At 53.3% G+C, this 24,554-nt stretch overlaps 10 protein-coding genes across 10 annotated transcripts; 5 read left to right on the plus strand and 5 right to left on the minus strand.

Annotated features, from left to right (window-relative positions):
* Positions 1–815: 815 nt before the first annotated feature.
* On the plus strand, positions 816–3,002 carry PV08_05427 (uncharacterized protein; the record flags this gene model as incomplete). The annotated part of the gene is made up of 1 exon (XM_016379770.1): positions 816–3,002. The coding sequence occupies one exon, from the start codon at positions 816–818 to the stop codon at positions 3,000–3,002; it is 2,187 nt and encodes a 728-aa protein (XP_016235597.1).
* A 1,738-nt stretch (positions 3,003–4,740) lies between these two features.
* PV08_05428 (uncharacterized protein) lies at positions 4,741–5,886 on the plus strand (the record flags this gene model as incomplete). The annotated part of the gene is made up of 1 exon (XM_016379771.1): positions 4,741–5,886. One exon carries the CDS (start codon positions 4,741–4,743, stop codon positions 5,884–5,886), a length of 1,146 nt encoding a protein of 381 aa, XP_016235598.1.
* A 592-nt stretch (positions 5,887–6,478) lies between these two features.
* Positions 6,479–8,176, plus strand: PV08_05429 (uncharacterized protein; the record flags this gene model as incomplete). Its single annotated transcript, XM_016379772.1, has 3 exons — positions 6,479–6,671; positions 6,805–7,202; positions 7,307–8,176. 3 exons carry the CDS (start codon positions 6,479–6,481, stop codon positions 8,174–8,176), a joined length of 1,461 nt encoding a protein of 486 aa, XP_016235599.1.
* A 367-nt stretch (positions 8,177–8,543) lies between these two features.
* PV08_05430 (uncharacterized protein) lies at positions 8,544–9,527 on the minus strand (the record flags this gene model as incomplete). Its single annotated transcript, XM_016379773.1, has 1 exon — positions 8,544–9,527. The coding sequence occupies one exon, from the start codon at positions 9,525–9,527 to the stop codon at positions 8,544–8,546; it is 984 nt and encodes a 327-aa protein (XP_016235600.1).
* Positions 9,528–10,337: 810 nt separating this feature from the next.
* On the minus strand, positions 10,338–12,228 carry PV08_05431 (uncharacterized protein; the record flags this gene model as incomplete). Its single annotated transcript, XM_016379774.1, has 3 exons — positions 10,338–11,667; positions 11,766–12,066; positions 12,135–12,228. 3 exons carry the CDS (start codon positions 12,226–12,228, stop codon positions 10,338–10,340), a joined length of 1,725 nt encoding a protein of 574 aa, XP_016235601.1.
* Positions 12,229–13,687: 1,459 nt separating this feature from the next.
* PV08_05432 (uncharacterized protein) lies at positions 13,688–15,820 on the minus strand (the record flags this gene model as incomplete). Its single annotated transcript, XM_016379775.1, has 8 exons — positions 13,688–13,943; positions 14,090–14,121; positions 14,198–14,355; positions 14,519–14,614; positions 14,671–14,759; positions 14,813–14,846; positions 14,900–15,171; positions 15,231–15,820. 8 exons carry the CDS (start codon positions 15,818–15,820, stop codon positions 13,688–13,690), a joined length of 1,527 nt encoding a protein of 508 aa, XP_016235602.1.
* A 1,109-nt stretch (positions 15,821–16,929) lies between these two features.
* PV08_05433 (uncharacterized protein) lies at positions 16,930–18,465 on the plus strand (the record flags this gene model as incomplete). The annotated part of the gene is made up of 1 exon (XM_016379776.1): positions 16,930–18,465. One exon carries the CDS (start codon positions 16,930–16,932, stop codon positions 18,463–18,465), a length of 1,536 nt encoding a protein of 511 aa, XP_016235603.1.
* Positions 18,466–18,616: 151 nt separating this feature from the next.
* PV08_05434 (uncharacterized protein) lies at positions 18,617–21,601 on the minus strand (the record flags this gene model as incomplete). Its single annotated transcript, XM_016379777.1, has 2 exons — positions 18,617–21,431; positions 21,480–21,601. 2 exons carry the CDS (start codon positions 21,599–21,601, stop codon positions 18,617–18,619), a joined length of 2,937 nt encoding a protein of 978 aa, XP_016235604.1.
* A 386-nt stretch (positions 21,602–21,987) lies between these two features.
* PV08_05435 (uncharacterized protein) lies at positions 21,988–23,041 on the minus strand (the record flags this gene model as incomplete). Its single annotated transcript, XM_016379778.1, has 3 exons — positions 21,988–22,456; positions 22,518–22,942; positions 23,000–23,041. 3 exons carry the CDS (start codon positions 23,039–23,041, stop codon positions 21,988–21,990), a joined length of 936 nt encoding a protein of 311 aa, XP_016235605.1.
* Positions 23,042–23,767: 726 nt separating this feature from the next.
* PV08_05436 (uncharacterized protein) lies at positions 23,768–24,333 on the plus strand (the record flags this gene model as incomplete). The annotated part of the gene is made up of 4 exons (XM_016379779.1): positions 23,768–23,801; positions 23,857–23,870; positions 23,945–24,127; positions 24,187–24,333. The coding sequence occupies 4 exons, from the start codon at positions 23,768–23,770 to the stop codon at positions 24,331–24,333; spliced, it is 378 nt and encodes a 125-aa protein (XP_016235606.1).
* Between the last annotated feature and the right edge of the window lie 221 nt (positions 24,334–24,554).

Raw genomic sequence — 24,554 nt, forward strand, 5'->3', positions numbered from 1 at the left:
GAAGACGATGAAGTGTGGTATATAGGGTCATCTCCTATATCTTCGACCTGGAGTCGAGGAAGCCTTACAGTCCATTGAGTGGACGAGGAATCGGATGCTGGCACATCAAGACACATTTTGTGCTCGATACATAAAGATAATTCCCAAACAAATGTGAACATCTTTCTCCATCGCTCTGCTTTTAATCCTGCAGCTCTCCAGTAGATATCTGCTTTCCGAGCATCCGAGGAGCGTGGTGTGAGGGCATCGCCTTAGCTGGGGCACCGGGCTTCGGCACTTAGTCATGCCCTGGGTTCTCTGGGCTCCCTTGGGCTCCCTTGGGCTCCCCTAGAAGGCCAGACAGTGGGTTGGCCTTCTAGGCCTGGCGAGCCCGTGCATGGGCCAATACCATACTGCATACTGCACGAGTGGCGCCAGTTCTCGTACGGTAGAGGAGGCTCGGCAAAGACGAAAGTCAGCCACTCACCCGTCTCTCTTAGTTAAGACTATGACGCTGTGGTATCTCGTTTCCTGCTCTTCCGCAACAGCGTCACTCATTACTGCTTTCCGATGTGCTGCTCGTATTGTCCCGCATATGCATCTTCAGCTTCTTGACTTTTACTCTTTGTAGCAATCCAGATGCTCAGTCATCATGAGTGTGCCAATGCTTTGACTGGCGGAGTCTGTTGCTCTCCTACAAACCAACTGTTCCGCCATTGCGTCTCTCCTGTCTCTTGCGTGACCCTCTCTATGTCGCTCTTCTGGCTGCATCGCTCTTCCGACTGAGGAGTCGTGCCTTTCTCGCTCTCGAGACCTGACGAGCATTCCAAACGAGAATGTCTTCTCTGCACTCGGCCTTGAAGGCTCTTGCACCGTGCGACTGGTCTGATATCCCGCAGGACCCTGATGAGTTAGATCCCTTTCTGGCCGACCTCTTCTCACAGGCGCAAACCGTCATCGAGTCTATTCCAATCCCTGACCCTGAACCTTCCCACCGCCATCGCGCGCAAACGACAGGTTCGATAGCCTCTAGTGCCTCCGAAATCAGACCCTCATCAGCCCGAAGCCCGCCTCCGCCGTCCGAGTATGCAGCTTTACAGAAAGAATGGGGAAAGCCAATCAAGCTGTCTGCCAAAGAGAATCCCTTGGGGATCTCCGTTTACAAAGCCAGCAGCAAAGACGGGAAAGGTTCATGGTTTGCGCGAAGGAGCGTCCATGAAGGCTTAGGCTTCAGTAGGTTCAAGAGAGGGTTCGAACGAGAGTTTCCTACCTCATTAGCTGTACAGGGTGCTCCGGGGGAAGGCAACATCAGAGGCATTGGCGCAGATCAAAAAGTCGAAGAAATAGGCGTGCCGAACAGAGGCAAGGTAGAGGTCTACCGGCTCAGTGCACAGTTTCCAGGGCCAACAACGCCCCGGGACTTTGTAACGCTGCTGGTCACTTCGTCAAAGGCCCTCAAACAGCATGACGATTCCCACGAACTACCTCCCCGACACTACATGATCATTTCCAAACCCTGCAATCACCCCGAGACCCAACCTGGAAACGGCTTCATTAGAGGCCAGTATGAATCAGTAGAGTTCATTCGTGAAATTCCTCGGAAACTTAAAACCTCTACCTCCTCTACGGATCTAAGTCATCTGGGCCGCCATGAGGAATCATTGGAGAAGGAAGTGTCGAAACAAAGTGCTGAGAAGCATCAGACTTCCGACCATCTACATGACAACCAGCACCTGCAAGTTGACACACATGGATCTTTGGGCCGGGACCTCTCTCCTGGCAGGAAAAGGGGCGCAACAGTCAGCGCGGCTCTCAGTTCAAGTCCTACACCACATTCCAACCAACAGTATGACCCTGAAGATCACCCTGTGGAGTGGATCATGGTTACCCGGAGCGATCCTGGCGGCAGCGTTCCTCGTTTCATGGTTGAGAGAGGTACTCCAGGAAGCATCTGTGCTGATGCGCTTAAATTCCTTGACTGGGCATGTCAGAGAGAAGAAGCTGACGACTTCCTGGACAATTCTCCGTCAAGACCTCACGGTCATCGCAAGGAGAGTTTCGCGAGCTGGGAAGCAAATGGCACTCTAGCCGGTGTCAGGGAGCATGAAGAAGCATCAACACCAAAAGCCGAGGCTGTGGATTCAGAGCGGCTATTACCGTCGTCTTCGGGCCTCGTGGCGACAGTCGCGGAGACGCTCAAGCATAACACACCTCAAGTGGTGAAGGATCATATACCCAACTTTCCTCCACTGACCAGTCCCGCATCAGAAGCGACACCGGCTGAGTCCCAGCACTCTCAATCAAATGAAGACCAAGACAATGACGACGCTTCTTCAACTGTTTCAACACTGTCATTCGCGTCCGCAGATTCACACTTGACTTCACACGTGACTTCGGATGAGGATCCCTCGATTTCTTCAAAATCTTTATCTGAGAATACCACGGAAAGTCAATTAGTCTCGCAACATGATAAAGAGCTTGCGAAGCTCGCAGAACGCAAAGCAGCCCTGGACTCGAAATTTGCTCAACAGCGTGAAAAATTGTCGAGTCAAGCTTCGAAACATCACGAAAAAGAGCACGAGGCGGTCCAAAAGGCACATGTCAAGCACGCAAAGGAGCTCAAGAAACACGAAGAAAAGTACGAAAAAGAAGTGGCCAAGCTGGAACAGAAAAAGAAGAAGCAGGCGAAGAAACTGGCTGAGAAGCAGCGGAAGCAGAGCGAGAAGGACGAAAAAGTTCGCCTCACGCGGGAACGAGACGAGGCCAGAGCAGAAGTCGAGATTCTGAAAAAGGAGCAAGAAATTTTTACTCGTCAAATCGGCGAGCTGCAAAAAGAAAACACGGCTCTCATGGCACATATTGGCAAACTTGAAAGCGGATTGACCCCTGATGGAGGTGGTGGTGGTGGTCTCAGTCCGCTCAGACTCAGAGCCTTGACGGTTGGACATGAGAATCGGAACCGAAGTTCAAGTATTCTGAATCGACTCAAGAACAAGAGCGAGTCTGGCAATGAAGGTTTATGAGTGTAAGTTTTGGGGAGTTTGTATTGAGCGGGCGTTTCCCTGCATAGTGAAGGTAGGTAAGTACCTATGTACCTTTGCTGGAGATGAATGATACGAATCAAGTGCCAAAATGTGTACCTATAGGTATGTAGGTACGTAGGTAGGTAGCTATGTATACGTACCTCACGTAGCCTCGTGCGACAAACCTGGCGCCTGGTTGCCCATTCACCTACTGCTTCCTGAGGGCTTGGTACGCCAACGAGCAATCGGTACTGAGCTCCTCCTCCGACTGATTGAGAAGCATTGTGGTGACAAAAGGACATACGTACTTAAAGGTCCTTTGCCGACTGGGCTACCGCAGGATTGGCCGCCTGTCCAGGGCAAGCCACAAGCCTTTCCACTAACTCTCACGAAGACTGCAGCCTGAGATTCGACAATTTTGGACGGAACAAGAGTCACCAAGCCTCAGTTCCTCACACTATCGGGTGAGAAGCGCCTGTGGTGGTGAAAAGATGTACTTTTTGGCTGCCGAAGACTTACCTGGTCCGCAGTCCAACGCAAGCCCAAATACATCTCCACCAGCACTCACGAAGACTTCTTCTCATGTTTCGGAGCATGGAAATCCGAGCTTGGATTCCTGGGAAGGCTTGGTTGTTATTGCTGGGGCCAATACTTTGCCTTGTCTGTCGTTTGCGTTACATCTCCGCCAGTTGTACACGCCCCTAATCGACTAGTCATCCACAGTCCACGAGATTCTGACGACGCGATCGCCGGAGACAAGCCCTTCGACAACGTGGCTTTGGTGCTGTCGAAGATCGCTCTGCTTCAACAATCACTGGAATCTCTGGGCACCAACCACAAACCAGATGATCCCGATGCGCTGTCGTCCTGATGGAACTCAGCCATACGCCCTTTTGGACATGCTGTTCGTCCTTCATCACGTTGCATTCGGCATCACAAGGCCATGGGAGTAGTCGCACAAGCTACAGTATTCATTATCAAGTGCCCTGGAGCACCTTTCAGAACTCGGTATGCCAGGTAATCAAATAAGCTCGACTGCGCGGCTGAACCGGCCCAGAAGCGGAATTTGTTTTTTTTCGGCCTTACTACGAATTCTATTGTTGCTTACTTTCTCTTTTCACATCTACATAGTCCGCACTATACCTCGCATGCAGCAGCGACATCGAGAAAGACTTTGGCGCCATGCTGACTGTTCAGTGGAGATTCGGTTTTGCATCTTCTCACGGAGACACTATACCCGGAAGGGAATCATTCAACGGCGTGCAAATAACTTTGCGCGCAAGCGGCCAAAGTCGCCATACCGTGCTACGACCAATTCGGATGCATAAGGCGAGGCTACGGCTTTGGCCCTACATCTGGAAGATTGCAGATGCTTCAGCTGTTACCTTTTTTGCCAACCTCGCGGCACACTTCCACATCGTCGGTCCATTTCTCGAGTGGTTGAGGTGACTTCCGGAGCGTTTTAGCCTGAACCTGGGCGGCGTTCGCTTCATAATACCCTCTACTGCTACGATGATGGAATTATTCCAATCTCGTTTGCGTGAAGGTGCAGATACAGGTGTAAGTGCATTGTCAGTCATGTATGATGAGGTAACGTACGGTGGATGGGCCCATGGGGCAGTGATTTATGCATATATATATCGGGGTCAGAGCAGGTCTTCATCCTTCGATTCTTCATCAGGACTTCTCACATTCATTCTTTACATCAAAGAAAAGCATTTACCTTCCCACAGAAAAGATGATTTGCTCTACCATTGCTGGGCTTGTGCTCACGCTCACGTCGGTCGTCACTGCATCAGCTTTGCCTCAAGCCAACACGTTGGAGTCTAGACAAGCTGCTTCTGTCTCGACGATCAGCTTCTCAGAGCCGATCCTAGAACCGCACATTATATCAACCTTCCCTAACGGCACTTGGATCGAGAACCTCGTTCCCCGTTCCGAGGACGGCAACTTCGTGGCCACTCTCCTGTCAGCACCAGAAGTATACCTCCTATCGTCTACAAACGCCTTCCCGCCGCTCCTCCTTGCCCAGTTCCCTGCACATACCGCTGTCCTCGGTGTCGTGGAGCTGGGCCACGATGTTTTCTACGCCGTCGTCGGCAACTTTTCTGTGAAAGCGTTCGCGTCCACACCTGGGACCTATGGGATCTTTAAAATCGACCTGAACGGCCACGCCACCGGTGCCCACACACCCTGGCACGGAAAACTTTCGAAGCAAGCTGCCAAGGGCGTCACGGTCACAAAGGTCGCAGATCTACCCGGTGCAGGTCTCGCGAATGGGCTGACCGTTCTAAATCCCAACACCGGCATCCTCCTGGTCGCTGACTCGGCCAAGGGCCTCGTCTGGTCCGTCAATGTCTACACGGGAAAAACTGCCATTGCCGTCAACGACCCGTCCCTGGCACCAAACGCAACCCTCTCCGGCGGACTGTCCCTGGGCATCAACGGCCTTAGCTACTCCAATGGCTATCTCTACTACGACAACTCCAACTCCGTCACCTTCTACCGCATCGCCGTCAACACCACCACCGGCCATGCCACCGGCCCCGCAGAAGTACTCGCTGACCAAGAGTTTGCCAACATCTTCCCTGACGATTTCACGCTCGACTTCGCCGGTGGTCTCTGGTTTGCGTGTGAGTACGGACACGTTGCTTATCTCGCGGGCGTGGGCTCAGGCAAATTTCAACCTGGCATCGTGGCCGTGGCCGGAAACTCGACCGGTCCCGTGGGCTTGACGGCGGCGAAGTTCGGTACGAGCGCCGAGGACGTTAAGAGGGGATCTCTGTATGTCACCACGAACGGGGGTCCTTTCACCTATGGCGGCGCGCATCCGGCACAGGGCCAGTTGGTGAGGTATGACACAGCCTTGCTGGGCTTCTACTAGGTGGTGGAGATTTGTTGTGGCAGAAAAAGAGCTGAGAGACTCACTGTGCGTGGGGTGGGACAGGACAATGATACGCTCACCCTTCAGGACGACAATCGTGTCTGGAAATGAGGTTTTTTTTTCTTTTCGTTCCCGAGTAGTATTCTACATAGGCAGTCATTCATTCGAACCGAAGCTACTAATTAGAGGGCCGGTAAAGTAGCGGGGATAATATTTGATGTTGCTCGTATTTATCAGCCTCTCTGTCTCTCTCTCTTATCGTCCACGACATGCGAATGATTTGGGCGCGGAGATTACCGACCGACCTCTCTTCTTCCGTCGTCGTCCAACTTGTCAGTTTCTAGGTTGATATCCGTTGATGATGAAGAGAAGGGTCGCCCGGTCGTGAATAAAGATCTATCAAAATACCTTGGATACGACGATAAAAACGTTGTATTGAAGAAAAGAGATCATCCAGACGCGACGTTAAGACGGTGGGAGAATAGAATCCCTAAAACTGGGTGTACAGCGAAGACAATACTTCGTATTAGTTGTGATTCGCAACAACCTCACTCACTCACAATCAATCATGCCATTCCCACACACTCAACCCATGTCCTCGTACTGGTTGTCGCGACACGGTTTGACGACGACCGATCCGGATGACCTGTCGGACTTCCGCAGCACGCCGGGTCTGCCCCAGGACCAAGTCGACGTCGCGATCATAGGGTCAGGGTTTTCCGGGACGGCGGTGGCGTGGCACCTTCTTTGCGGCGGTGGCAACGATGGAGGAGGAACTCGTACAGGTAAGGTGCCTGAGTCCAAGGCTCGAGTGGCCCCCCTCCCTCCCTCCCTCGTCTGTGTCTCCCTCGTCTGTGAGTGTTTTTTGATGGCAGGTCAAGAGACTGATTGATGATGACGACGGTGACGATCACGCAGCAGCAACAGCATCAGCAGCGCCGTTGCCTTCTTCTTCTTCTTCTCCTTCTGTATTGATCCTAGAGGCTCGCAAGGCTTGTTCAGGCGCGACGGGCCGCAACGGCGGCCACGTCAAGCCGGACCTGTACTTCAACGCACCGCTGTACTCGAGCATCCACGGTGTGCGGGTCGCGGAAGAACTGACGCGGTTCGAGACGAGGCAGGTCTTCGACCTCAAGAAACTCGTGGAAGAAGAAGAAATCGACTGCGACTTTGAACTCACCAGGGCCATCGACGTGTATACGGACCAGCGCGTGGCCGGGCCGGTCGTGGAAGCGTGGAAGCGGATGAAGAGCCAAGGGTACGAGTTCCCTCCGGATCTGCATTTCGTGCCTGGGGAAAATGGCAAGGCCGAGCAGGTAAGTTCGGCCGGCTACATCACCGATTGATTTTCTTCCTCGAAACGACCGGGCAGAGCACAAGCGATACCTCAAGTCTCACTGACAATTATCCTCGTACATAGGTCTCCGGCGTCAAAGGTGCCTTGTGCGCATTCAGCTTCACAGCAGCATCCGTGTGGCCCTTTAAGATGGTCATGGGACTATTGAAAAAGGTCCTTGCGAGAGGCGCAAACTTGCAAACCAACACCCCCGTCACATCCATCGAAAGGGACGGCAACGGCAAAGGATGGATCCTACGTACGGATCGAGGCATCGTCAAGGCGAAGAAAGTCGTCGTCACGACAAACGCATACACGAGTGCATTGCTGCCTGAGTTTGGAGGCAAAATCACCCCGGCACGCGGCGTGGCATGTAGGATCGCCGTTCCTGAATCTCACAGCTCGGGCAACAAAGCACAACCACCACCACCACATCTGAACAATACATACTCGATCCGTTTCGGACCCCAGGAGTACGATTACCTCATCACGCGTACGGACGGGAGCATTGTCGTCGGCGGTGCCAAGCAGAAGGTTCTACTCGATGACGCCTACTGGCGGAACAACACCGACGACTCGGCCCTGATACCCGGCGCGAAAGAGTATTTCGACGGGTACATGCAGAGGACGTTTCGCGGGTGGGAAGGCACCGCGGCCGAGGTCACGGACATCTGGACGGGGGTCATGGGGTACTCCGCCGACCTGTTGCCTTGGGTCGGACCCGTTCCAGGACGAGACGGCGTGTTTGTGTCGGCGGGATTCACGGGTCATGGCATGCCGAGGATCCTGGGGTGTGCCGAGGCGCTCGCGGGACTGGTGTCAGGGGAGGTGAAGGGGATGGAAGGGACCAGCGTGCCGAAGCCTTATTGGGTCACTGGAGAGAGATTGAGTGAGAAGAGAGACATGAGTAGGGAGTACATGGCCGGTGGAAGACCGAAGGAAAGTAAGTTGTGATGGTGTTTCTCTGCGTACCTGGTGTGGGTACTTGGGTATAGATGTGATCGTTGGAAGTTCAGGAGAGCGAGGTCATGTCAGGTATGTTATGTATGTGTTCGTCTTGGGAGGACAGAGTCTACGTCAGTATTTGTGTACAATGGACCTGGTCAACCCATCAAGCTATATGCTGTACATGATAGTGATTGTGATCTGAGTGACATAGATGATGGGGATGAGTTATCAAGACCCAGTAGCTCGGTCGTAGTGCCTACTGCCTGGGTAGTACAATTCGACAGCACTCGATAACTCGACAGCAATTCGTAACTCGATCATACTACCTACCTACCTACCTACCTACCTAATGTACCCCAGGCACGGTACATTTTCACGGGACCAAAACGATCCTCTCGAGGCCCCCTTTCCCCTTTTCGTTTTGACCCCAAACCGTCTCGACGTCGCGTAACGAGCGAACCTCGATTGTCGGCACGGGCAGCGACGACACGATGGCTCGCAACAGGCCGGGCAGCTCGTCCCGGATCTCGTCGTCAGTCCAACTCCCGATGCCCGACCCCAGCATGACGATCTTGGAAGACCTCACCACCCTCGAATGCAGCGTGATGGTCGCGCCCGCGAGCCCGCCGATGTTGATGTACTGCGTCGGCCTGTCGAGCGCCTTGACGGAGTGCAGCAGATGCTCCGCCGGCGGGCCGTAGACGTAGTCGAGGACGACGTCCACGTGGCCCAGCGACGCGAAATCCGTCGCCGTCACCGGGTCGCGCAGGACGAGCGTCGAGTCCAAACCGCCACCACCACCACCACCGGCGGGGACTCCTCGCAGCGAGTCGAGCGCGTCTCGGCTCCTCGCGCACCCGACGATCTTGCCGGCCCCCAGCGCCCGCGCTATCGGGATGGCTAGTCTGCCCGAGGTCGACGTCGCGCCGAGGATCAAGACCGAGAAGCCCGGGGGGAGGTGGAACGCCCGCTTGCGCAGGGCGAGCCAGCTCGACATGGCGGGATTGACGAGCGCCGCGACTTGGATCGGGTCCGCGCCGGCCGGCAGGGGGAATACGTTCGCCTTGGGCACCGTCACGAGGTCCGCGAACGTCCCCGAGGACCCGTGGTAGTCGAAAAAGTACGCCTCCTCTCCCCCTTCAGCGGTGGTGGTGCCGACGCCGTCGACGCCGGGCACGTGGGGGAGCGTTTTGGCAGAGTAGTGTGTCCCCGACGCCCGGAGGCGGACGAGGTTGTGGATCGCCGTCGCGGTGACTTTGATCTGGACGTCGTCGGACGCCGGGTCCGGGGGATCGGGTGTAGCGACCGTGGTGTATTTTGGGGGTTCGCCCCATTTCTCGACCTGGGCGACGTGCATGGTCTTGTCGTCCTGGTTGTCGTTTGGGTGTTGAGCCTGTCGGGGGGTTATTTAGGACACAACGAACGATTCAGGAGACGACGACGACGACGACGACGACAACAACAACTTACAATCATGATCCGGACCCACGTTGACAGCCTGGTCGTGTCCGGACCTGGGCAACACCGTTGTTGTAAAGTAGATAGGTAGTTACGGATCTTGTTGCAGGTACCTGGGAATGTACAGTAGTATGTATACCAAGAGACAATGGGATTGACGCGGGTAATGGCGGGCCCGGACCGAGCTTCTTGATGTTTGAAAGGGAAGACAGTTTCGCCACACAGTGGCTGGTTTTGATGGCTCGGTGAGAGATTCAATGTAGCTAGCTACATGTACTGCGGGAGCTTACGACAACGAGAGAAACAAACAGCCCACTGTTATTACTGGTAGAACGTCGTTGGTGGTGACGAAAAGGAAAATGTGGTACCCCGTGTGTCGGAAAGAGTGGATGGAGCGGAAGACAAGATGAGGCTGGTGAGGGATACAACAAGTACCTGACACTACAGCCTCGTCCGAGTTTCCCCGGTCACGCCCGTTCGGGATGGGAAATCGCATTGATACGACGACTACTGAGAGGGCTCGAGATCGGAGCTCTGATCAGAAAATTCAAAATCCTTTTCAATTCCAGGGTATATTCGAAGAACACTATGCTAAAACATATCCAGGGGCGCCCTCACGGTGTATCAATGATCGTCCCCGGTTGACCACCAGTGCGACACCAGACTACTTCATTGTCATGCTCATCTCGAGCCTGCTCACCGCGCTCCATCAACCAACGCCGAACATATCGGCGTTAGCACCCACGTTCCCACTCTGCAGCACGTTGGAGTCTGTCGCAAGCCAGTTCCAGCTTACGTCCCCGGTCAACCAATTGTCGAATACCGCCTCGGCCTGATCGACGGCCTGGGCAGGACCCGAGGAAGAATTGGAACATGACGGGGTGTCAAAGGTCGACTGGGTGTCGCTGCAGGCTTTGCTCAGCATCCGAGCTTGTTTGATCTTTCGCTTCTCCAGCCCTCGTATCAACAGCTGCGCAGTCTGGAGAACTTCACCGGCCAGGTGTGCGGGAAAGGTGTTGTAGACGAGGCTGAGGACAGAGATGGTGTCTTCAATCATGGACAAACTCTCGTCGGTGTCGATGGCCAGAAGAGTCATGAGTGACTGGAATGGCGTGGACAGAACGTTCCACCAGGCTTGTCGCTGGGGGATCAGGACCCGAGCCGCCGACAAACCAGCCTTGATGATCGACAGCAAGAGTGCAGCTTCGTCGTAGTTGAGCTTCTCCTGGTATGAGTGCAGGTGTCGGCGAAACAGGTGTATGGTCACGTCGGTCTTGAGGAGGCCGAATATCGGTGGTTCGAGAGGTAGACCGGCGAGACGCGTAACAATCTTTGTTCTCGCTTCTTGTGTCAGTGTCGACTCGAGGCGGGCCATGATGTCACACAAGTCCATCAACTTCGATCTCGAAGGCGACGTGGGCTCTGCCGTCGCATCCTGCAGAATCACCCGCGACCGGCCATATTCCGCTGAGATGAGCATGTTGAGAAACACGGCACACCCGAGCAGATCGGCGCGCGACGTGGTGACTTCCGAAGCGGCATTTCCGGATTCCTTGTTGATGAGATCAGCGTCCTGGAGGTTGACGTGTAGACCCATGGCTTCTGCAATGTGCATCGTCGAACAGGACGAGAACCACGACAGGTGTGGCCGGGTGGTCAGCCTGAGGTATAGCGTGCGCAGGATCCATCCCGCTATCTGGGTCAGTGACACTCGGCCCGGTGCATAGGCACATCCTATGTCGAGGATTTGTTTTGCATGTTCGATCAGTGAACTCTCGACGGCTGCCGGGCTCTCGGCGAAAAATGACCCGAGTGCCACGACGCCACAGACCACCGCTCCGAGATCTGTGGGTGTCTCGTTCTCGCTCGTCCAATATTGTGCGCACTGCTCGACGAACCTTTGTTGGTCGAGAAAGTGGTACACTGGATCAACTACCTGGAAGAAGATGCGGCTGTAGAAGGACAGGTCTTGAAAGGTCAGTAACCGACATACCGCCGGCGCGACGAACGCTGTAGGTTCCAAGCGGGTGTTGAGGTTCCTAGACACCCGCACCTTAGAAAGTGTTTAAGCGGGGGACGAGAGGTGAGGAGAGAACACACAACGGTCCTTTGTAGAACAAGAGGGTGGGCAACTCACCAGCCATAGGAATGAAATCGAATATGCGTGGCCAGATTCATGGTCTGACCTAATCTTCGAGGCATCACGATCCCACTGTGTGCATTCGAGAATCGGCCTTTGACCGTGTCGATAGTAGGCCGAAATCTGCTCGTTCGGTTCTCTCGTCTGTCGGGACTCTCTTGCGCGACAGGGCTCATGTCATGATTGTGAAGTTCCGAAGTGAACGGAGGTTTTGACTGTGGTAGATTGTCTTTGTGACCGTTAGGATGGTTGGACTCTCTTTCCTTGCCGTCGTCCATTTCTGGCTCTGCCATCTGATCTTCTACATTGTCAGGAGGGCCGCCGACATACGTGCAACGGTATGCATATCCTATGCATTGCGCGCACGGAAAGCGACCATTGCATTTTCTCCGTCGGCGCCGACAGGGTTCACAGGCTTGTTTGGTGCGCACGCGTCTCTTGATGTCTTCTCTGTCGCCATCGTGTCCGCCCGGCCGGTCTCTTTGGGACCGCGGGGAAGATGAAGCGGGTGTGGGTGTCATGACCTGGATGCTGTAGTGATCCCAAGTGATTGATTCATGGTTGGCAGGCCGACGACAACGAACGGCATCAACAAGAGCGTCGGTATGAGGTTGTCTTGCGCTTATGTCAAGTCGAGTCGCCGAGTCAGTCACTCACTAACCTTAAATCGACGCTTGGACGCCGGTTTCGACCGAACGAAGACTTGCATCCTGGGCACGACCAGGACTACGCGAACTCCAACAATGCCAGATTAAGGGGCCTTTTGATTTTGTTCTCACAGGGGAACGATGCAGCATACTACAGATGCAGGTGAAGAGCTAAACTTTTGTGCACGAGGAAAAAGGTATCTTGTATTGATTTTGAATGCTATCGTTACATCGTGGTCCGAGGCCCTATTGCAGTGCTATCAATTCCGACGCGGTCGAAACACCCGCTAGCAGGCCATTTGCCTCGATGGCGCTTCTCGCTGGCTTCTTGGGAAAGTAATCTTCGTAGACTTTGTTCATCTCCTCGAAATCATTCAGGTTCGCAATTCCGTGGCCATTCAGTAAACGTCCAGGAACGTGTGCAGAATTACTCCAGACAGGTAAGCCCAAAGAAGGGTCACAATCTGCATTCCAACTTCGCGAACGCCTGCATCCGGCCAAAAATCCTGATCACCGGCGTAGACCGTAATTGCTATGGTACCTGAGGTGGACACAAATGCTTGAGTGACCGCTATCATTACTGCTCTGCCGATGGTGTGTTCACAAGCTCTTTCTCGGTGAAATGCGAGGACCAAACCGACAGCAATTATCGGGAAAAGCAGAAGCGAAAGTCGAATGATCTTGTAGACTCGGAGCTTGGTCAGGTTTGTTGTTGGATTCTGAAATAATATTAGAAATGGCCACAAAAATAGAGAAGAGGAAATGTATATTACCTGAGTATTGGGGGTGTTTGTGGTAGGAGAATTCATATCGAGCAGAAACGGTTCCTTCTCAATATCTGATAAATCCTGTTCGTATGTTGTTGTGGAAGAAATACAGTTGAGTCTGGGTATCATTGTGGTAAACTCGTAGAAGCCCACGCAGAGAAGAGGTTGTAATGGGATAGCCACCGAGGATAGATGGAAGCAGTGACCGTACTCGAGTATGAACTGAAGGAAGTAAGAAACGAAGGAAAGTTGAGACGAAGGAAAGGACAGGTAGAAACGAAGGAAAGTTGAGGTTTGGTAATGCTTGACACCATGTGACTACACACGTGACCCCGCGCCTCAAATTTTATAGGTGTAAATGCCTAAAGTTTAGGCCGTAGTGAATAGGCATCGCTTAGGGGGGGAAAGGTGATAATTATTCTCTATTAGGAAGGTTCCCCGAGTGTGTGCGTTCTAGGGTTTACCATCCTAGCCACTCCTGTTTTCAACACCCCTGCTTCCTTTATCACGCGACCTTCTCGTCGTGCGCGACACTTCCGCTCCGCTTAATTTCTGCCTGCTGAGTGATTTCCTGAAGTCGATTTTCCAAGTCATGACTGGCGTAGCTGTCCTTGGTGGTTCCCACGACGATCCAAGGCGCGTGCGTGAAGAGGTAATTCATCTCCTCGAGAGGTCGGCGGGCAGTCTCGGGCAGAAGGAGCCAGAAGAAGACTGCGTTTGTAAAGTTGCAGACGATGAACAGATAGTAGAATCGATAGCCACTGTGATAACCAAGGGTTGTTAGTAATTTGCTTGTAGTCTCAGTCATATAGATGACAGCTGGACGAGACGATATACTCAAGTATGCGGTATTGAATGGAGGGAGGAGAGGGGGTTGCGAATGGATCCGCAGAAGAAAACGACTTACACGTTGGTCATGGCGATGGGGGTGACTTGGCCCTTACGGAGAAAGTTAGCATTATAACTCCGTGAAGTGAAAGTTCAAGCAAGGTGCGACAAGAGGGGAAAGACGAACGATCATAGTGTTGAATGCGAAACTGGTCATGGTCGCAATACTGACGCCCTTGCTTCGGGTGTGCGTGTCGAACACTTCGGCGGGGATGATCCAACTCAACGGTCCGCATGTGCATGAGAAACTGAAGTTGTATAGCCAGGTCATGATGATGAAGCCCCCTATCAGTCACAGTCAGTCCCTTATCGGTCCAGACGACGTATAGTAGTATGCTTGATAGGAAGAAGGAATACACCTCGACGGAGCAAAGCGGTACACATCATGAAAAGAAGGTAGACAGATAGCGTTTGAAGCGAAACTTCCCCGGGGGCGTGGCAGACTTACATTGAGCACCGCGGTTGGTAGAAATGCCTGGAGGGAATTTGGCCAGGAGGATGGTCGCAATGATGAACGTCACCATGTTTCCGAGATTCCCCCAAACTGTCGGATTGTCAGACTGAGAAGGCGACCTGTATGGGGATCAAGGTCAGACTCACTAAGTGGCCAACGACGTCCAGTTCGGTCGATGAACAGGATAGTGCAGAATTGCGCTATCAATGCAATGATGCTGTTGATTCCCTGATACCTGTAACGTTGTCAACGGCCATTCAATAGGGGGCGCGAGTCCGCATCAGTTACTTGAGAGTGTCGTTCCCAGAGATACCAATCTGACCTGTTCCATAGTCAGTGTGTCCATTTGTATTCCATACGCTCCGACATTGTTACCGTAAATCGTGACCGAGTAGTACTGAATGGCCGAAACACCAGTCATTTGAACCGAAGCTTGTAGTGCACAGCAAAGGAAAAGCCTCCGGAACGATGAACGGGACTTGAACAATTCAAGGTACGATTTCGCCTCGTGGTCACGCTCATAGGCAATGGAAGATTGGATTTGTTCGTATTCCGCCATAACCCAGGGATCCTGTTCGTTGCCATGAGCATGGAGATGGGCCAGAACCTTGAGCGCCTGGTCCGGCTTGTTATGGACCATGAGCCATCTGTCAAAGAGACGGTGTTAAAAATTCACCCAAGCAAGCAGGAACTCGACTGTCCTTACCTTGGTGATTCAGGAAACATGAATATAAGCAATCCCAAAAAGATAGCCGGTACGATCTGAAGACCCAGAGGGACACGCCACTGAGCGCTACTGTGGGCAATATGGACATATGTCGCCCACGATATCCAAGAGGCAACTAGGGCACCCACGCCGAGCATGAACTGCTGGAGGGCCGTGATGCGACCTCTGATGCTTGGATGCGCCAATTCAGCTTGGTACAGCGGTATGATCATGACTAGGAAGCCGACGCCGAGTCCGGCAAGGAATCGTCCGCTCCACAAGTAGTCAATGGTCTCGGCACCGGTTTGCAATCCACCACCAAGGCAAAAGATCAGAGCACCAACTGCAATGGTCCATCGACGGCCAGCGTAGTCACCACAGGGGCCGGCGAGAAGAGCTCCGAAGAAGGCACCAGTAGTGAACATGGACACAACAAGGCCTGATTGGGTGTCGTCGGCGGCGAATTTCTGCTTGAATGTCGAACTGGCCACAACTTCCGCAATGACACCGAGGTCGTAGCCAAAGAGGTATGAGCCCAGAGAGGCGAAAACACTGATGAGGAACTGGTACCACTTTGGAGGTAGCGCCATGGTGAGTAAGGTGGTAGGAATACTGGCAGGCGGCAAGTACAAGGGAGTTGAGAAGCAAAAGGAGCTCCAAAGATGGCAAGTCGAGGTGGAAGTGCGACTAGACCATTGGTATATATGTATATCATGGCAAAGACATCGATTGAGCTAGTCGTATGAGGCCCTGACCAGACCAGGACACCTGTAAGTTGTTGATATCGACCAGAGCCTCCCGCAATATTTCCCACAAAAGTCAGTCAACTGGTCGTGTCCACCCCGCAAAACGACAGGCTGGTCCAACCGGAGCGAGTGTGGACAGCGGGGGGCTTGTCAAAAGTCATGCGCGCAGCTTGCAGAATACACAAGTGTCTCATGAAACCCCAGAAGCGAGCAAAGATCCGGAGAGAAAGAATCAGACTGAGTTCTTGTGGTGTGCGTCGCGTTGCATTTCGCCCCATGAAAGAGTCGAGGTGGAAACTCCGGCGGAGGAGGAGGAGCCCATGAGCCCAAAAAGGAAGGTCTCCGGCGTAGGGTCCCTCGCTCCAGGTCAGACGGGAACAGCGAATGGCGTTCATTCGCATCTGCCGACTCTGCTCGTCTGAGGTACTACGAGTAGGACAGTGTCTGGAGGGCGATTTGCGTCTGGACCGTGGATAGTTCTCTCCTATCGCTGCGGCGCAATTCCCGCCTCACGTGCCTTGCAGGCTTCACCTCGCGTTCACCGACTGAAGAGAGTCCCCAAGCAGATTGGGGCCAGCTGTACGCTCCAGATTCAGCATTGGGCCCGCTCCGCAAGAAGTGGCCCGGATATTTCCTCGAAACAGAAGATCCTCGACGGCTTTGCAACGCCGTCAATCGAGGCTTGGGCATTATTGCGAACATATTAAGCGGCGGGTAAGTACCTGAAGATTTTACCCGGCAAGTGATTGCGACAAGGTACATTGTAAATCGGTAGTTCTGAAGAGCTGCAGATTGAGGACTCTGCACGTGATGCAAGGAGGGACCTCACTCATTGATACTATCGACGATACTCGTTGGTCACAAGTATTCGAAAGGTGAACAGCTGGATCCTGTGAAGTAACTCACTGTCTCTTCGCCAAAAGGAGGCTTCGATCGGGCCCATCATAGCCATCATGACAACCTATACACTGACCCCATCGGAAAAAACCTCGATATCGATCTTCCCCAAGCACAAAATCTCAAGGATCGACAGGAACATCTACAGTGGCTTCACCGAACACATGGGCCGCTGCATCTACACGGGCATCTATGACCCATCCAACCCTCACAAACACCTCCTCACACCCGAAGGATTCCGGAAAGACGTCCTCGACGAGCTTCGTCCACTTTCGATCCCCGTGTTTCGCTACCCCGGCGGCAACTTCTGTGCGACATACCACTGGCAAGACGGGATCGGTCCCGTCTCCCAACGTCCTGCGCGGCCCGAACTGGCCTGGGGCGCCATCGAGACCAATCACTTTGGCACTGATGAGTTCATGGCGTGGTGCGCCGCGGTGCACGCCGAGCCATACCTCTGCCTCAACTTCGGCACAGGGACGCTAGACGAGGCCCTCGCGTGGGTTGAATACTGCAACGGCACCAAGGACACGTACTACGCCAACCTGCGGCGGGCCAACGGCCACGCTGCCCCTTACAACGTCAAGTACTGGGCGTTGGGCAACGAGATGTGGGGGGACTGGCAGCTCAACCAGATGACCGAATCCGCGTACGCCGACCGCGCGTGGCAGTGGGCTAAGGCGCTCAAGCTTCTTGACCCGTCCATCACGCTGATCCTGTGCGGCAAGGAGGGTCCGACGTCGTGGGACTACCACGTCCTCAAGCACTGTCTGCGGCCCGCGGGGCTGAGCGACCTCGGCGAGGCCCAGACGCCCCTGATTGATATGCACAGCATCCATCTGTACACGGCGAGCGAGGACCACTACGAGAACGCCACCGCGCCCTTGGCCGCCGAGCGCTCCATCGAGGTGTGTTCGGCCCTGATCGACCTGGCATTTGTCGAGAACAAGCTCCCCGCCACGCAGACGCGGCCCAAGATCTGCTTCGACGAGTGGAACGTTTGGTCGCCCCCGAGGGCCCCCGGGAGTAAATGTGCTGAGGAGAAGTACACGCTCTCCGACGCCCTGGCCGTGGCCGTATGGCTGAACGTCTTGGTCCGCAAGGCCCGGGATCTGGGCATGGCGTGCATAGCGCAGAGCGTTAACGTGATAAGCCCCCTCATGACCACCGAGACCGGCGTCATCAAGCAGACCACCTGGTTTCCGTACGAGTTGTTCTGTCGGTTCATGAAGGGCCACACCGTGGCGGTGCATCTCGAGTGTGATGCGTACACGGGGCCGACGAAGCCGGACTGGGTGAGAGCTACGAAAGACACGCCGTGGCTGGACGTCAGCGCTACGCTCGATGACGAAGGCTACGTGACCATGTGTGTGGTGAATATCCATCTAGACACAGACTTGTCGACGGCTGTAAATGGTACTGCCGGAGCAAAGGTTCGCGTCTTCTCCATCACAGGTTCGCATGAGAAAATCACAAACATGGCTGGGAAAGAGGAAGTTGGAATCCAAGAGTCGGAATGGGATTCGAGTGCAAATGCAGACTTTGTGTTTCCAAGGTGTTCGGTCACAATGTTGAGGTGGAAGCAGGAATAGATCCGAAGATTAGACAGCTCGATCAATGCGAGAGGTATCCATCGCCGTGCAACAGGGAACATGGCTACGTCCAAATGGCCCATATCTTATCCGGTTCAACCGGTGGCTAAAACGAAGCAACATCAGTCTTCCAAGACGTGAGTACCCCAACTTAGCCTGCCTTCCTGAGCTCCGCCAATTTCATCAAGATGTCGTAATACTCTCTGCTTACCCCCCAGCATGCGAGCCTCGTTCGAAGCAGTTTTGCACCTTCGAGGAGCACCTTCTGGGGCGTCTCACAGATATTCCCTACATTCGTCATATAACCGGCCATACTCTGACCGTTTCGGACAAAGTGCTGGATGATCTCATCATCACAAGGCCTGTCCAGATGGATGAACTCGGGTCGCTCATCTGAAGACGACGTATCATCACTGTCGGCATCAGAGCTGTCCTGGGCCAGAGAAGTTGCCGGATTATCGACGCGATTCTCGTGGGCCGACACAAAAGTGGCATGTGGAGGAGAAGTAAGTTGACGGTCGGCGTGGTGCGCGGTCGACTTGTTCATGAACTTTGCTTGCCTTTCTTTCCTCTCGACACGCGAGGGCTGGATCGCAGCACCGGCGTCGGGCCCGCTCGGGCCACCCTCGGGCCTCTGGTTAGCCGCGGTGCCAGCAGCAGCATCCCTATCCAAAGCGCTGGACTTGTATGAACCGTAGGTCCAGAGCACCAACGAGGCCAGGTAAACTGCGACGGGTTCGTAAAAGCTCATCGCCGAGTACCGCCGAACGTACCAAAACACCGAGCCAGCATGAATCATTGCCAGGCGAGCTTTGTGTTGGTCCTCCCGCAGCCAACGCCATGTGATCTTCCTGATTTGTGGCAGCTTTGCCTTGTTGCGAGGTTGATAGCTACCATCGTGAACGTAGAAGCTTGCCACGGGCGAATTCCCGACCTTGCCAATCAACGAGAACAGCAAATCTTGAATTTCTTGGAACGGGGTGAGGAGGACTATGCGAGCAAGATGCAGATGAAGCATGACCTGATGTTCGACTCCTGAAGCATGGGCAACAACGCTAGAGGCATGCCAAGTCAGAACATCAAGACAGTCACAGGCGCTGTTTCTCCAATTGGCGTATAAAGGATATAGCGGGAGCCAGAAATTATCCTTAGAAGGGGTGTTCAAGAATCCTCGTGCCTTTCCAGTCGGAACCCATTCGCTGAGTGGTTGCTTGATGTGAGTTCCAACCTCCCAAGTCCGAAGGTAAAGCGCATGTATCAACAAGACTTGAGACAGCTCGCTGTAGTCCAATCCCACTTTCTTGTTCTTGTAAAGAGTCTCAAGCGCAACGCATAACGAAGGGGTCTTGGAGCTTTGTCCCATGGCTTGCATCCAAAGATCGACCGTTGGAGCTTCCCAAGCCGATTCCATACATGGTAGGGGTGTCCGAGCATCGTCCATGTTACACAACGGGCGTGCATTGGCCATATAGCCTAGACAGCAATCGAGCAACCATGCAAGGTAGCCAACTCGGCGCAGTGATTCTCTTTGGATCCAACTTTGCCAGGCATCCAAGCTTTCGCCGTGGATGAGGGGGCCTTCCTCCGTATCTGAAAAATCGCCAACATCCGGAACCTGAAGAATACCGGATGCAAGGCACCATTGCGACAGATCGGCGTGATAGCGGGGGGCAAGGCATCGAAGCTGGTCACGATCCGATTGCAGTAGAGCGACGAGATTCAGGATCCGAGCTTGCGCTAGTGGAACATCTAAAGGATCAGAATCAGGAATACCATCCGAGTAATGGTGTATTGCTCGCCGGAGAAACTCTTGACAGGCGTCCCGGAAATCGAGGGCACGCTGTGTTTTTAGAAAATTGCTGCCTATTGTAGCCACTGCAAGCACCACTATCATGCGCGTCTGAGGTCCGAATGATGGTCGATGAACCAATGGAAAGCCGTGGTGGAAGTGCTCGAAGTAAAGCCCGGTGCACGTGTTGAAATCGGCGACAGTGGGAAAATCTGACTGCGCGAATTTGCGTGATCCTCTGGTATCGAGACATAAAATTTGAAAGAGGTCCCTAATGGTTTGGTATGTCGAATAAGTGACATGGCCACTTGGGTCGCCAGATGTTCCCATACTGGCAGAATCGGATGATGGAGGAAAAGCAAAAGAACTCTGTTGGTTCCTGGGGGTATTAAAGGACTCTGGGATATGGGACATTTTACGCTTCTTGCGCTTTGGATCGGTGGATGATATCGTGTTGGCAGATCTGGCCATGTTCAGGCCATCGCTCGCTGATGACGAGGGGCTAGCCTCCATGCCTATAAATGCTGCTGGGAAATTGTGTGAGTCTGACGTTTCCGGGGAGACGTCCTGGACTTGGTAGACTTGAGAGTTCGGGTCAAATGGGACCGCTATATTGTATTCGGTCCCAATTGTCGGCTCAGTTGATAAGGAAGGAAGTATGAAGGAGAAGTCCTGCTCCAGTTCCGCATCATACGGTGAAGGAATCAGCGAAGGCGGAATCCAATTCAATGGCTCGTCTTCAAATGTATTGTAGTCGTACGTTTGAAGTACTCCGGCAAAATCCGTGTCGAATTGCGTTGCTACGGGACCGTCTGGGAACTGGCTTTCTGGCTGTGCATGACCTAGAGAAGGGGGTAGTGTGTCGTCCGCCACCAGTAACCTACTGGACCCGGAAACAGGCTGAGGCGGTTGACTATAACTATCAATTAGCGCAGCATGGCCGTATAACTCCAGACTACGACCAGACCCCAGTGCTGAAGGAGGAGCTGGGGGCTTCATAGTCGACTTGTCTGCAGACGGATCCTGTGACAGGCTATTGGCAGCGAAAACCATTTCACTGAAATGCCCCGGGTGTTTCTCTCTCGGTTCGCCATTGTCGGTTCCATCTCCAGGGTGACTGTTTGATGCAGAGCCTTTACGTCGCTTATTGGGATATACGCATTCTAGCTTCCGGGTGCTGGGACAGTATCAGCAAAGCTCTGTGTATCGACGCTTGTGTAGAAACTTGCTTGCACCTGGCGCATGGGGAGCCCCCAGAGCAGCGCGATCTCGCTGTTGCACACCCTTGACATGCCCGGAAGGTGCCAATTGTGACACGATGGACTGGGCCGCGATCTTCAGTAGCATGGTGGTTTCGTTCGTGGCGAAGAAGGGTGTCTGAGCGGGCGAAACATTTTCCGCAGACCTTGCACCTCAGTCTGTCGTCACCGCCCTTCTCCTTCATGATCTTTGCGAGAGAATCTGGTGTCTTTCATCAAGCTTCCTCTGAATATGAGCAAACCGTCGAAGAATCTCATTGCAGACGGTGAGGGGTACGAATATGAGAAGTGCTGCAGGTTAAAAGACACGACGAAGTATTTAACCGGTAGCTGGATATTGTGGGGAAAATATTGATCCAAAAGACACAAATGACGATGCCATGGGTTACAATATGGTGGCATCAGTGACAAAAGCCTCGCTGTCAGACGGATAATTGAATAGATTATCTACCTACTCCGTACTGCACAGGTCGTTCAAGCCCATTGCTCTAAGGCTTTCCTGACAGTCTCTTCGAACTTCAGCTCCGGTAGATTCAGGTACTCGTTGCCAGTCTGTACGATTTTTTCGCCAACCAAGTCGCTGCCGAACCCGTGTAGGAAGAATCCCGCCTTGACAAGCTGCAAAGCCGAGGAGATATCCTTGTTCTCGCGCCATGATGACTGCGCTTTACTGATAGCATCTTCCGCATCGATGTGCTCGACGTTGTAGGTGACTTCCTGTAAATTTTCTAGTAGAGCGATGATGTCCTGCTGCGAGGCCTCAAATCCGCGGATCGGCACGACCTTGTTTGCAGTCTCTGAAGGCGAGAGCAGAACTTGAGTAATTCCGTACGCTGCCCAAGGCAATGTCGTCCATGATAGCGTATGCTTGCCATCAGCCCAGAGCTTGGCCGTATGAGATTTGATGTCGATGTTGGCAAATGCGATCGCCGGGTCAAGAGCCCTGTGCAGAATGTCAGCTCAGTCGTTATACCGGGACGTGGTTAAAACGGATGAAAACATACCAATCCAACCAAAGTCCGGTAGGCACAGCAGTCCAAGTGAGTCCGGTGGACTCTTTACTTTTCAACAGATCAATGATGCCCCCTTTGGCATCGAAGACCGGGCAGAGAGCTCTGGCACTCGGGCGTGTGTTGTTCACACCGTACTCTGAAGGCAGGAAGCGCTTGACCTTCGCCTCGATGGCGGCATCGATGAGCTTCTCCTCGGCGGCGAGCGACCCGAAGCCAATGGCTGACACGACAGCATCCGCTCCGTCCATGGCCTTCACGAGCTCCTCGTGCGGAAGGGCGTCATCCACATAATGTACCTTAGCGGCCTCCGGGAATTTCGACTTGGAGGATTTTCGGGAAATGATGGAGACGTTGAAGGATTCAGGTTGAGCCAGGAGAGCTTTTACAACGTGGTGTCCGATGTTCGTGCCGCCGGCCTTTGATGGTTAGCAACTCCGTCCACGTGTGCCTTCGTTGGAAGAGTGGATGCATACTCCGAACACGACGACATTCCTGAGCGGTGCTTCAAAACCCATGACTGAGAGACTCTGTTTAGTTCAACTGCAAAGGGGCGGGCAAAATGCGAAAAGCTGACGTTCGAATCGTCTGAAAGACAATGAGCTCCTTGATGCTATTGTTGCTAGCTATGAGCTGCAGCCATTCGCGCCCTCTTTATACTTCTTCATCTTGACAATGTATCTACTCTAGTCAAGCTTCTCTTTGATGACGCCGTCAAGCTGGTGGACTCAAACATTGTTCAGCATCCTGGCATTCCAACATCGTCCACCTGCTTCGACATGCCAAGCTGACCATGAACCCTTCTAGGAGGAGTCGCTGCAAAAGCTCCACGAGGTTAGAAATGCCATGTTGTATTTTGGCGTTGGCGTCATTGGTAAATACCGGATGTGAAAGAAGGTGACTTTTTGATTACTGACGGAGTTGTGCTGTGGTAGACAATCCGATTACCTCAGCGACCCAGGGCCTAGTGAGCCCACCAGACCCTCCAAATCGCTGTACAACTTCGGCGCCCTATTACACCGTGGCGTTCTCCTCCAGGGACCTTGCGGCCGCAAGTACCAGTTTTTTGACTAAGCACGAGAAGCAGGACGTCTCCTCGTCCCTAAGTTAGGGGACTTAGCTAAAGTGGAAGCTGAGTAACGTCGACAAAATGTCTTCTTCCTCCTATACTGCGCTTACGACTTATTCAGGTCAGTGAGCTCGCCACAGATATCCTCTAACCTACCCAGCCTCGACGAAGTACCATGGAGAGTGTCTACACTGATAAGGGGATCCCACGTACGTGACGTTGATTTGTCATTTGCCCGTTCCTATAGAACTGATATTGCCTTAGCCATTGGGCCATATGTGAGTAGATGCAACACACTCGTCCGGTATCGTTGCCACAATTGGCTGGCTAACCCAGTGGCGGGTGATCCAAGTCTCAAGCCATAAAAGCAAATGGCTTCGTCTTTGTTTCGGGTCAGATGCCTGCAACATTTGAGGATGGCAAGATCAAAGTCGTAGAAGGCAGTGTTACTGACAAGACCCACGCACTGTGTCGCAACGCCGGCATCGTCCTCGAAGCGGCTGGGTCGAGCCTAGACAAGGTCGTCAAGGCCACTGTAAGTCTCACATGTGGCGAGCCATGCGCAGATATCTTGACGAGTCACACATAATGCAGGTATTCTTTGCGAACCTGGATGATTTCGCAGAGATGAACAAGGTCTACGAAGAATACTTTCCCCAGAAGCCAGCGAGAAGCGCCATCGAGGCAAAGCGGCTGCCGGCGGGGGTTTCAATGGAGATGGAATTGATAGCATTGCAATAGGGCCTCGGAACTGTCAAACCGTGAGAGGTTGAGAAGGTTCCTGTTCTCTATCAAAGGGTCCTAGGGGGAGCCCTAGACTATTATATAGCCATCCTAGGGAGGCAAGGAATGATCTAAGGAGGCTGGTGAAGCCTATTCCTTACCCTGGCTTCTGACAGGAACTCACTGCAATTACAGCATTTCAACGAATACAATGGTAGTGGGTATTACGCACCCATTTA

The sequence above is a fragment of the Exophiala spinifera genome, assembly GCF_000836115.1.
Source record: "Exophiala spinifera strain CBS 89968 unplaced genomic scaffold supercont1.4, whole genome shotgun sequence".
Classification (NCBI taxonomy): Eukaryota; Fungi; Ascomycota; class Eurotiomycetes; order Chaetothyriales; family Herpotrichiellaceae; genus Exophiala; species Exophiala spinifera.